A 13,702-nucleotide genomic window follows, 5' to 3' on the forward strand; every position below is an offset into this window, starting at 1 on the left:
ACCTACATATGTATGTGTATGTAATGTGTGTATGTAGGTACGGATTCACAAATACATTCATGTAGTTACAATGTGTGTGTGCATGTGTGTGTGTGTGTGTGTGTGTGTGTGTACTCACCTATTTGTGGTTGCAGGGGTCGAGTCACAGCTCCTGGCTATTTGTGGTTGCCGAGTCACAGCTCCTCTTCGCTGATTGCTACTAGGTCCTCTCTCTCCCTGCCCCATGAGCTCTATCATACCTCGCCTTAAAACTATGTATGGTTACTGCCTCCACCACATCACTTTCTAGGCTATTCCATGGCCTGACTACTCTATGACTGAAGAAATACTTCCTAACATCCCTTTGATTCATCTGAGTCTTCAACTTCCAATTGTGACCTCTTGTGTCTGTGTCCCATCTCTGGAACATCCCGTCTTTGTCCACCTCGTCTATTCCGCGCAGTATTTTGTATGTCGTTATCATGTCTCCCCTGACCCCTGTATGTGTGTGTGTCTGTGTGTGTCTGTGTCTGTGTGTGTCTGTGTGTGTGTGTGTCTGTGTCTGTGTGTGTATGTATTTATATTTCTAGATTTAAACGTGAGAGGAAGATTAGAGAAAAAATCTGTAACTTTGCATGATTCATATATAACTCAGAGTAATGACATATCCAGGTATAAAATCTAAATAAAAATTGGATGTGCAATAACAAGAAAGAAAATGAGCTTAATTTATAAGGTTCAAGCACTATTCACTTTTCTTGCATTATCATTGGCTCACACTTCTGTTATGTTTTAAAATTGCAGTCTTGCTACCTCACTCTTGATCAACAAAAATGGCCATAGCACTGAGATGGTCTTGACTCATTGTTGAATGCTACAACAACATTATTAATTTCAGTTTAACCACTGTGACTGACAAACTTAGATCAACTTAGTTTGCTACAACAACATTAGGGAAAGGCTGCATCATTCACACATGATCAGATATTGTATTGCTCTATGGCTGGCAGTTCATTATAATTCTTCTTTGCTTCTATTAATGCAATAAACCTTCTCATAATGAGCAGGACATGTTCCTGAAAATTGGCATCTGATAGAAATTAGTGGTATGTAAAGTGAGGAACATGTGGACAAAAAAAGTTTACATTCTACTAGGTACAAATTGCTGCAGTTTGTTATTCCTTACATTCTAGTTGCCACTGCATGTTTACATGGACATGTGTGGAGAAGGTTGATGTGACTCTGCTGGGCTTAGGGTGGGGGGGTAGGGAAGATATGGCTGTGATTCTTGTGTTGTATGTAGGGTGGGACCTCTCAGACTGACAATACAGACAGTTTGCATCACATGTGACCAACCTGGTAGCATATTTAGAATTTCCACTTTCTCAGTGCTGTCAAAACCTTATGCTTATTAATCTAATTGGCCCTACCAGTATTGCTAATATTCCTCTTGGGTGCTGTTGTCAGTATCCAGAGACAAGATGGGTTGTGAAATGCTCCAAAATCTTATGATATATACACAGATATTCCCAGAAAACAACTGTAGGTGAAGTTTATTTCAGTGGGGGAAGGGGAGGGGCGAAAAGCTGTGCCTCTCTAAACATGTGACCTTTAAGGTCAACTTGGGTTGGAGGGGAAAAGTTTAATGGCATGTATTACTAAGATTTTGCACATCATCTGTTTCTTCCATGCTCATGGAGCATACTGTCTAAGCTTCCATGCACTATCCAGTTTTGGATGCACTTTTAATGTCACATTACACAAAATTGCACTAGGTAGTGTCACTTTATAAGAGGGTTTACTGTAATTGCCAAGTCAGGCAGCTCTTGGTAGGTTAATATACTTGTTTTACATCATTAATGAGGAAGATTTTCCCCCAATTCTACATCAACTTTGATATTTGAAGTTGTGCTTCAGGTTCTCAGAATAGGACTACAGTGAATACACTTTGTTGGAATTTGGGATCTTTTTCATCTGGCAGCCTAGGTGCATTGTACCCCACTGTACCCCTTTCTTGAGGGCCAATCTTGTGTGTATTAGCTTCCATTAGTTGTCCCACAATTTTTAAGTCTTCAGGAAATTTATTGGTGTTTCTAGAAATTTGCACAAAGGTATAAAATGTATACACAAGATCACATTTAGGGATCAAGATTTTCTTGAGAATAGTTGAGGATTAAAGATTGAGGATTAAGGACAATAATGACATAAATTTTATTGTGGAAAAAATTCAAAACTAATTACTTTTCTTCTTTTCTTCCTTACTGTATTAAGAAGGCAAATGACTGCCAAGAGCTTGTGGGAAATGAACATGAACACAATTACTTAAAGACACCTTTATTGAAGACACAAATAACCCGCACATAAAAGAGAGAAGCTTACAACGACGTTTCGGTCTGACTTGGACCATTTACAAAGTCACACTGTTATTTATTGAAGACATTTCATTTCATGGCTCATGATCACGTCAGATAGACAGTCTCCTCATGTATTAGAAGTAATCAAAGTCCAAGAACCATAATGTCTTCACTAAAGGTGTCCTAAGTTAATACATTTGAATCCCTTTCTTCCTCATTGTAGTTTTTCAGTCTTTGTTGTTTTATTCATCACCAACTCTTCCTCTTTGTCATATTTTCTTCATTTTCTTCTTCAGCCTCTTCCTGCCTCCATCCCCATATCCCACCTCCTCCCTCCTCCGATATCAGATGTAGGAGAAGCAGTGTCAGAGATTTGTTTGTCTACTTGTGTTTACATATTTATAGGTGCTCCTTGACTTATGATGGGGGTTATGTTCCGATGAACCCAATGTAAGTTGAAAATATAAGTCAAATATGGATATATGATGTGATAAATAACTACTGTCACTAAAAAAGTAATCATTGTAACCAACTGAATACCAGTATTCAAAAGTAAATAAATGAATACAAGTTTATCCTATCAGTTTATGTACAGTACTGTACAGTACAAAGAAAAAAAAAAGTTTTACAGTAGATTAGGAAAGGCTTCAGAAGTAGCATAACACTATCTTTGAATGCCTTAAATCCCATCAGATCAAAATTCATAGTTTGATGACTACTGAATGTGCATCGCTACCGCACCATCATAAAGTTGAAATATCATAAGTTGAACCATCGTAAAGTGAGGAGCATCTGTACTCATTTCTGAAATTTCCAGAATCTTTGTTTTCATTATTTTTTCTTCGTTGAAGTAACACTTCATCTTCCATATTAATTTTGCTTAACAATAATAATAATAAAGTAGTTGAAGACACAGCAGCACAATACATTATAACTTTTTGTTATTACAGTACTGTACTTCTGTTATGTGAATGACCAGTGACTTCATACTCTTACTGTACAATGAGCAAAAGTATCTAGCTGTAATTACAAAGAAAATGTGAATTCCTTGCTATTACCTGCAGTTTAAAATCAGCCATAAGTCATTATCAATGAAAAAACTTTATTTCCTTTGAAAATATTGGCTGTACAGGAATTACACACTTTGCATTTAATAAAATTGTCAGAGATGTTTGCCAATTTGGATTTTTTTTTTTTCAAAATTTTGTTTATCTGTTATCTCTAAACTGTAGGTTACATATCCACAATTTTATTCAATTTTTTTTTGTAATTTTCATATTTTTTGTGCACACTGTAGGGGTGGATATGCGAGATAAACATCATTTGTATTGACTAGCAAGTATATGGGTATACAGGTGTTCCCTTCAAGGAGGGTGCTGTGATGTTAGTGAAAGACTCCTGATCCAAGGAATTGGAGTCATCCGTCTCACTTCTCAGACCAAACTTGATTACCTACCATTCCCCAGACACTGTATAACCCTTATGGGTTTAGTGCTGCTTCTTAACACAACACAACTATAAACTCGGATAAGAACATTTTCAGGTCTTCTTATAAGTACAGTATATAGTGTAGATGCAGTGTAATGATCACTGGTCTGAGCATTTAACACATTCTAATTTGACAACTGCATTTAATCACCTACTTTGTGTGTCAAGATTTTCTAAAAATTGTTTTTCAAATGAGCTTAGGTTTGAACTCCGAGTTTATTATTGATTATCATGGACAGGTACCTGGTATACAATGTGGGGGTGTTCCATCACTTTTTGCTTGTGTACTTTATTGTCAATTTTTTAATTATATTGCACTTAACACCACAATGTTTAGAGCATTACTGATGAACCAACATGTAACCATTGTTCACACATACTACTAGTGTCATGTTTTCTTAATTTAATGGTTTGTTAATTTTTTTGTGATGGCATATTTCAGTAGTTGACTGTCACTCAGGAGGATCCCAACTTACATATGAGTTACATAACTCATTTTAGGCTTACAAATGAGCTACATTCTGGAATTACAATGTAAAAACATTGTAATTCCAAGAAGAAGTCTATGGTTAGAAAAACAATAGTACGAAGGTTGATTATATTTTGCACATTGTTCTTTGTGCTTAAATTAGTTTATAAGTTCCCCATTTTGTAAGTAAAGAATAGATGTATGTAACTTTGAGAATTTGTAAGATGGGGACTCCCTTTAATTGGGTATACAGGAGGACCCTGCATATACAGCACTTCTTATCATTTTTGTTGACTTCAAATTGAACCATTGTTTGTTATATTCCACCCACCGGCGATAGTCACTGGCAGGTGAAACAATGGCTCAATTGAAAGCCAGTGAAAATATAGAACACCGATAAGTACTGTATATTCGGGACCCTTCTGTATTAGAAATGGTGCTGTATAATCCTAAGGGCATGGCTGCTGTATGCATTAAAGTTTGCTTGTATCATTTAACCTTTGCATGAGAGTGCATGTATACATGTGATGCCTGAGGTAATCATGGTTTGACTCTTATACTACTTACATATTAAAACTCATTACTGTAGATTAGTTTTGGCTTCATCTATTTGGTTTTACAGTAGGAAGTGACATATTCTAAACCAGGTATTTTTCAGGTGACCTGTTTCTATTTAGTGAATGTCATGACAGCTGTTTCTTGCATTTCTTGAAGCTTATTCATGTGCATACATATGATTACTGTAAGTGAAAATGAGACTGTGATGGTAGTAATGGCAAATTTAACTTTGTAACTTGTGTAAGCAGTACTTTAAAGCTGTTTATGCCCGTATAAATAATACAAATGTTATTTTTAGGGTTGTTATTATTTTATTACTTGTATAAATACTGTATTGTTGTATGGCATTTTTCATAGTTAAGATGTTGAATTTGCAGTCATTCTTTGTAACACCTCAGATGTTTTTAATATGCTGTTTTATCATCAATGTTGGTTTAACATCAGTTCTGGTTTAACATCAGTGCTTGTTTAACATCAGTGCTGGTTTATTATCAACAAGAACCTCAGATCAGAATGTTCCAGACTTACGTATTTTTGTGTTTTCCAGTGTATTAAATGTAGTTAATGAACATGATTGTTAGAGGTTGTGTTGCTGAAGGTTTGAAAGGCCAGAGTTCAGGTTTGCAGATAAATATCTTGAGAAGATAAGTCTTGTCTTTATTGACTTCTCTCCATTTGATATGCTGTTCAAATGTACATTATGTGATACTTCAACTATTATAATTTTTTTACCACAGTTGACAAATATAAAAAATTATAAAATTTTATGGATAAAAAGGAATGTCTGCATTTAATAATTTTGTCATCAAACAATAATGCTAACTTAAACAATACAGTACATATACTGTATGTGTGTATGTGTGTGTGTGTGTATGTGTGTGTGTATGTATGTATGTATGGAATTGATGAGAGGAAAAAGGTGAGTTGTGCATTGAGGACTTTTTAGAGACAAAGAACATTATCCATGGAGGCAAAAAGGGGAATGTATGAGAGTAAGGTGGTATCAAAACTCTTATATGAGTGTGAAGCATGGCATGTGAATGTTGCAGTGAGGAGGAGGCTGAAGGCAGTAGAGATGTTGTGTCTGAGGGCAATGTGTGGTGTAAATATTATGCAGAGAATTTGTATTTTGGTGATTAAGAGGAGGTGTGGAGTACAAAAAGTATTATCCAGAAGGCTGAGGAGGGGTTGTTGAGGTGGTCTGGACATTTAGAAAGGATGGAGGAAAATAGAGTGACTTAGAGGGTGTATAAATCTGTAGTGGAGGGAAGGCAGGGTAGAGGTTGTCCAAGGGAAGGTTGGAAGAAGGGGGTAAAGGAGGTTTTGTGTGTAAGGGGCTTGGACATCAAGCAGGCATGTCTGAGTGTGTTATATAGGAGTGATTTAAGGCAAAATGTTTTTGGGACTTGATGTGCTGCTGAAGTGTGAGCAAGGTAATATATTGTGAAGGGATTTAGGGAAACCAGTTAGCCAGACTTGAGTCCTTGTGGTGAAAAGTACAGCGCTTGTGCTCTAAAGGAGGGGTGGGAATATTTGCATTTGGAAGGGCATCTAAACTGTTGTACCTATGTGCCTCTGGCAAGACGGTAATGGTGTAAACGATGGTGAGAGTGTTTCTTTTTTGGGCCACCCTGCTTTGGTGGGAGATGGCCAGTGTGTTAAAAAAAATTAATATTAATGATAATATTTTAACATGCTGGGTGTCTTCCACCAAGGTAGTGACCTGAAAAAGAAAACACGTTCACCATCATTCACTCCATCACTGTCTTGCCAAAGGCATGCCAATACCACAATTCAGATGTCCTTTCAAACTGTAAATATTCTCACCTCTTCTGCAGAGTGCAGGCACTGTACTTCCCACCTCCAGGACTCAAGTCTGTTTAACTGGTATTCCTGAATCCCTTCATAAAATGTTAAAAATGTTAAATTGCTCACACTCCAGCAGCTCGTCAGGTCTCAAAAAATACATACATATATATACACATAGATACTTACATATAATGCATTTATCAGGCTAATTGATGAATATTATGTATGCATATGATAATATTCAGTTTCATAATAAAATAGTGTATTGTATCCCAAGTTAATAAGTAGAGTATTAAAGTTGATCACATGTAGAGACTTGCATCTTGTTCTTTACCTAGCAACATGTCACCTAAACTACATGGATATCTAACATATCTTTTGTAGGTGAGTTTTTATTTCTAGGGTTATACAGTATAGTTATACGTATTCTAAGACATAATTCATTAATACAGATGTCTCAGTCTAAGATTTTATGTACAGTATTTATACATCTATTAGAAAACAACAGTCTTAATTGACATAATTTTTTTAACTTCCTTTACTAAGACTTTCATATTAGAGTTGTATTTGGAACTATGTACGCCATTTTTAAATGTGTTGTTCTTCAAATTCTTTACTTAACTTATGCATATGTTGAGTTTATTTTCAGTCCTATCAAATGTAGACTTTTTACTTGTAATAGACTTCCATAAAAATGACTGACAGATATATAATCTTAGTATATTCTGTATACATCTTCAGCTCATGCCATTCAGCATTCAACAATGTCTGTTCTCAAAAACTGCAGTGACTCAGAAATGGGACAGTTTGCATGAAAATACAAAAAAAATTTGTGTAGGAAAATATTAGGTAATTCTTTTAAAATTTTTAAGCCATACTTGAAAGCTACCCCATCCACTTTGATAAAATTATTTAGATGTATAGAATATTGAATTATTTTACATTATTAAGATTACAAATATCATTCAGGCAAAGAATATTGTGTTGACTGTAATTACCTAATTGACTCTTACCTAAATCAATTCCAGTGATAGTATTTAATGTCTTAGTTTGTAACATGAGAACAGACTTGATATTTCTTCTTAAAATTAAGGCAAAGGTCTCATTACAGGCTGGAAACCTCTTGTGTGCCAGATTGAAGAGTGTGACGGAGATGGCACTAGTGAGGCTGTCAAAGTTTGTCATGATCATGCAGTGTGTTTAGGAGCATGTCCAGACAATCCTCCACCACTCTATATATGTATTGACTGTGTGGAAGATATCAAGAGAGAGCACAGCACTGTGGAGTTCTTTGATATTCTTATGCCAATGGCACAAGTCTCAGCTACTTGTGAGAACAAGGTATATTGTGCTTTAAATGTGGTATAAACCACATGGAGACAGAAACTCAGGAGATTGCCATAATTGATCAATACATTTTGATCCCTTTCTGGGATCTTCTTCAGCAGATACTGAAGAAGATTCCAGAAGGGGGTTGAAATATACAGATCAATTAATCTCCTGAGTCTGTCTCCATGTGGGTTAGTATTGAGCATTGACAAGTGTTCATTGCACTTTAGTTATTCATATGATATAAAGTTTTTAGGATTTATCATAAGGTAGTGATAAATTACAATAGTGTCCTGTACTATTTCTTGTAGAAAGTGCAAGTTAGAGCCTGTTTCAAAAAAAAAAAAAAAATTCTCTATCACATTATGCCAGGAGAGAACTTTGTTTTCTTATTTGCAGAAACACAGCATCTATACCAACTGCATTACAAAGACATGGATGTGTACAAAACAAGAAAACCAAACACATCATCAGTGAGAACAATATTCTACCCACCAACAATCTTATCAGTATTAAATTCACTGACAAAGTTATCAGCGCAAAGCAATACAGATAGTATGACCCTCTTTATCTTAGCCACTGACCCTTGTGGGTTTATCACTTAGTTATGATTGTAAAAATAATTGCTTAATAATGAAAATTTATCTTTGCTAGTATACAAGGCACGAAAACAGATAAAAATTGAAGTTCCATGCATTAATTACCTGTTTACAGAAAAAAAAAACGGTATGTTTGAAGCCTTCAAGGAAAACTGTTGTAATGATTTTTTGGTGAAATCTTTCTTTCTTTCTTTCAGCAAACTGGTTGTATCTCAAAAAAAAACTCCGACCGTGTTTTTGGATTAAAACGCCGACTCTGAGGTGTATTTTCGTATAGTGTTTATGGTTGTATTCTCATTTTCTTGGTCTCATTTGATAGAATGGAAGACATGTTACAGAAATAGTGATAATTTTGATTGGTTTCACGATGAAAAGCACCTTGAAATTGAGCTCGAAGAAGCAGAAATGTTCGATTTTTGCCGATGTTCAAAAGTAAACAAATGACGTCATTGTCCAATTAGCCATTCTGATATGCAGTCACAAATCAATCGACATTACTTATACAATTATTACAATAATGCATTAGCTTTCATAACAGTAAATCATTTTTTGTGTGAATAAAAATTTAAAATAGAAAGCAAGAGTAATATAAGAGGGGCCTGAAGACATGACTGATGAACAGAGAAAATGTTATTTTAGTGTCAGGAATGTCTGCATTGTTCATTCTGGACCCTATTTTGAAATTGGTATCTTTTTTAATTTGTGTGAAATTGCCAAATTGCCAATTTCTGACCACTTCATTGGGTAGTTGAAATTGGTAAATGGGTAGTTTCTTGTACTCAGTCAATAGAACAAATGGAGTTCTAAAGAAATAACTATGAGTTTGGTTGACTGGGACAATGGAATTGGCCAGAAATAGGGCTCAAAGTGAGCAAAATTGCTGATGCATAAACATTGCCAAGATCGCTAACTTTGCAAGAGCTTAATTCCGTAAGTTTTCCATCAGATTTCATACTTTTGGTGTCATTAACATTGGGGAAAGATTCTTTTTTCATTTCATAAGAATTTTTTTTTTTTTTTTTTTTTTTTTTGAAAAATTTGCAACACAGAGAGACACTAGGATTTGGGGTCGCGACAGTATGTTAAAAAGCATTTTATTCACCTACTCTTCCTCCAGCTATAATATTGGTTGCAGCAGCTGTTTTCAACTTCATGTTCCTGTACATTTATTTGTGTTGCTCCCAGATAAAGAAATATATTAAAGAGGGACTAGTACCGAACTTGCACACGAAAATCACTCACTACGAAAGCAATAGACTTGGCAGACGATGCAACATCCCCCCAATGAAAAGCAGGGGTGTCACTAGCACGTTAAGAGACCATACAATAAGTGTCAGGGGCCCGAGACTGTTCAACTGCCTCCCAGCATACATAAGGGCGATTACCAATAGACCCCTGGCAGTCTTCAAGCTGGCACTGGACAAGCACCTAAAGTCGGTACCTGACCAGCCGGGCTGTGGCTCGTACGTTGGTTTGTGTGCAGTCAGCAGTAACAGCCTGGTTGGTCAGGCTCTGATCCCCCAGGAGGCCTGGTCACAGACCGGGCCACGGGGCGTTGACCCCCGGAACTCTCTCCAGGTAAACTCCAGGTAAAGATGAATGCATTTGAAAAAATGATAGCTGAAAATATTCAGTACTGTGTGTTACTCTGCCATGAATTTCATTGAGCTGATTAGAAAAAAATCTTTTGGTGTGTTCCTAAAATTTCACATGTTAATTTTTTTAAGAGTTGCAGCATGTATTTCCAAGATTTTTATTTGGTGTCAGAAGTTTTGGTTGTACCTTTTGAATCACTTTGCAACAAAACTTTTTAACATGCTGGCCATCTCCCACCGAGGCAGGGTGACCTGAAAAAGAAACACTTTCACCACCATTCACACTATCACTGTCTTCGCAGAGGCATGCAGATACGACAGTTTAAATGTCACCCTGAAAAGCAAATATCCCAAATCTCTTCTTTTGAGTGCAGGCATTGTACTTCCCAATTATAGAATAATAAAATAAAAATTCTAATTTCAGAACTGCCGGTCCTCTGAAAAGAATGCCATTGCAACTTGCTTTAGCATGGAGTGTGCAAGTTATAATGGCAACAAGCCTATTCGATACTGTACCCAGTGCAACAACATCCGTCACAACAACAGACGAGGTACTGACCATGTTGTGCATACAACTATTGGATCACCCTGGGCAATGGATCCCCAAATGCAGAATTATACTATAGAAGCTATTGTCAGGTAAGTCATGAATTCTGTTATAACATTCTTATAAAAATAAGTCACAAGATGACCGTGGCTGTAACAATTCCTAATTAACCTACAAATCTCTCCATCCAGGACTTCTTATTAAATCATGAAGGATTGAAATGTCTTAATAATTTATCTCTGATTTGTGGATTAGTTGTGAAGATGCTGTGGTTTTTTTCCATGTCATTATTTATACAGTTTTTATACTGTATGGTTATATGAATTATATTAAATCATATTTTATGAACGCTATTGAAAATATGTTATTTGTTCTCAGTCTTCTTAATGAGGCTCAGCCATTTGGAGATAAAACTAAATGTAAGGATCAAGATCGTCTCAACAGGGCTGGTCTTCTTGATGATATTGATAAGGTCTGTTTAGTCTCACTTGAATACAGTATTTGTACTTTCTACAGTAAAAAGTTACTAGCTTAGAAAATTAATGTTGTAGTTGAGTGTCGTACTGTGCCTATTGTATTTTCTACTGTATTACTGTAATAAGTGTGTCATTCACTTTTATACAGATATGAAGTGTAAGTACAGACCACATAACATTAGATACAGGCATTCCTCAATTTCAGTAACCGTGTTAAATTTGCTGTATACATACAGTACTTTGTTATGGAGAGAGTAGGCGGTGAGTATGTGTAATCAAAGAAACCACATGCTGTATTTATTAAGCAAACACTTGCAGAATTGTTTTTGCTAAAAAATGATTGATGGTGGTCTACCTATCTCAGGTATGGTATGTGGTCTCTTAGCATTGTAAGAGAACACATTGTATGTTGGAAGGAGAGAGCCATGTGGTGTCCTTGTCTTGCAGGCTCTGCCACCGTTGAAACACCCTTCAGAAATAAGAAAAAACTGTTGATAATTTTTTCAAAATGTTTGAGATTTTTCATCAGTGCCAATTAAGAAAAATGAGTGGAAAAATGCAAAAGACTACACATAGATGCATGGCTCAAGCCATGCATCTATGTGTAGTGGGAAATAGGTTTTTTTTTTTATTATTATCACACTGGCCGATTCCCACCAAGGCAGGGTGGCCCGAAAAAGAAAAACTTTCACCATCATTCGCTCCATCACTGTCTTGCCAGAAGGGTGCTTTACACTACAGTTTTTAAACTGCAACATTAACACCCCTCCTTCAGAGTGCAGGCACTGTACTTCCCATCTCCAGGACTCAAGTCCGGCCTGCCGGTTGAGTCCTGGAGATGGGACTCAAGAATCGTGCTAACATCACAATTCAGATGACCCTCTAATTCTAATGCCTTTGCCACCTCCAGGCTAGCTGGTTTCCCTGAATCCCTCCATAAATGTTACCTCGTTCACACTACAACATGTCCATTAAAATCTGCTTGACTCTCCTTGCTTCTTCATAATACACATTAGCCTGATGGATGTTGAAGCCCCTGGCACCCTAAGGTTACTTTAAAGAACAAAAAAGGCACAATACCATGACTGGAACAATACACAGATAACTGCACATAAGAGAGAGAAAAGTTTATAACGATGTTTTGGTCCATCTTGGACCATTCACAGTGTGACTTGTGAATGGTCCAAGATGGACTGAAATGCCATCATAAGCTTTTCTCTCTCCTATGTGCAGGTTGTGCTTACTTTACTTCCTCTCTCCATCCACTAGGAAAACCCCTATTCTTACCTTCCACTCTAGATTTATACAACCTCTTTGTCATCCTATTCCTCTATCTTAAAATACTCAGACCACCTCAACAATCCCTCCTCAGCTCTGATTTATACCCTTGGTAACCCCCACATTGTCTTTCAGTTTCTATGCTCTTAATTCTCAGCATAATATTCACATCACACATTTCTCTCAAGAACATGACATCTTCACTGCCTCTAGTTCTCCTTTATGCTACAGTGTTTAAAACCAGTGCCTCATACCCATAAGAAATGTTGATACCACTATACGCAAGTACATTCCCTTTTTTTTTTACATCCATAGATAAACTTTTCTACAGATACCTCAGCACACCTACTTTCCCACCCTTATCTATTCTATGGTTCACCTTGTCTTTCATAGACACATCTGTTGATATGTTCTCTCTGGCCTGGTGGTTAACGCTCTCGCTTCACACGGTGAGGGCCTGGGTTCGATTCCCAGCCAGAGTAGAAACATTGGACATGTTTCTTTCCACCTGTTGTCTATGTTCCCCATCAGTAAAATGGGTACCTGGGTGTTAGTCGACTGGTGTGGGTCGCATCCTGGGACACTGACCTAAGGAGGCCTGGTCACAGACCGGGCCGCGGGGGCGTTGACCCCCGGAACTCTCTCCAGATAAACTCCAGATACTCCCTCCAATTTTATATTCTTTCATTACCTAGACTTTTTTTTGTTACCTGCAATCACCTTGCTCTTTTTCATGCTTACTTTTAGCTCTTTTTGCACTCCAAGGGCTTTTACAGGGTTCACATCTAGGGGGGCTTTGGAAAATTCTAGACCCCAAGCAGGGTAAATGAAAGTGGTGAGATTGTCTTTAGCTAGTAGGGAAAGTTTTCTTTATCCTCAGGTGTCTAATCAGAGAGTTCTAACTCCTTCCCAAGGAAAATGAGGCATTGAGATGTGAAACAGTGTAGCTCTAGACTTGAGAGAGTGTGTTTCCTAATTTTTCATGATTGCCTATAAGTTGGAATGATGTCTGTATGGACTCACTTTCAAGAAATCATAAAAAAATGTGAATATTACAGCTAAAGTCATAGGAGTGAAAAAGGACTTAAAAAGGGCCAGTCCATAACAAAGTAGAGGCACATCCAAATTGCTCCATTATTTCGATCACCAAAAGCTAAGAGGTTTTCTTCTCTTACATACCCTCCCAAATTCATCCACCAACCTTTGCAAGTCTCTTCATAA

At 36.8% G+C, this 13,702-nt stretch overlaps 1 protein-coding gene across 2 annotated transcripts in view; it reads left to right on the forward strand.

The window, feature by feature from the left end:
- Nucleotides 1-11,470, forward strand: part of LOC138851450 (protein unc-79 homolog) — an 85,129-nt gene extending 73,659 nt beyond the window's left edge. Inside the window, exons 9-11 of one of the 2 annotated variants that reach the window (XM_070080589.1) lie at nucleotides 7,769-7,998; nucleotides 10,605-10,819; nucleotides 11,106-11,470. In XM_070080589.1, coding sequence (XP_069936690.1) covers nucleotides 7,769-7,998; nucleotides 10,605-10,819; nucleotides 11,106-11,262 — 602 coding nt within the window. In that variant the 3' untranslated portion in view covers nucleotides 11,263-11,470. The remainder of the gene's footprint in view (nucleotides 1-7,768; nucleotides 7,999-10,604; nucleotides 10,820-11,105) is intronic. The other variant, XM_070080590.1, reaches the window with a different exon arrangement.
- Nucleotides 11,471-13,702: the final 2,232 nt, after the last annotated feature.

Source organism: Cherax quadricarinatus, unplaced genomic scaffold (assembly GCF_038502225.1).
Source record: "Cherax quadricarinatus isolate ZL_2023a unplaced genomic scaffold, ASM3850222v1 Contig649, whole genome shotgun sequence".
In the NCBI taxonomy this organism is placed as follows: Eukaryota; Metazoa; Arthropoda; class Malacostraca; order Decapoda; family Parastacidae; genus Cherax; species Cherax quadricarinatus.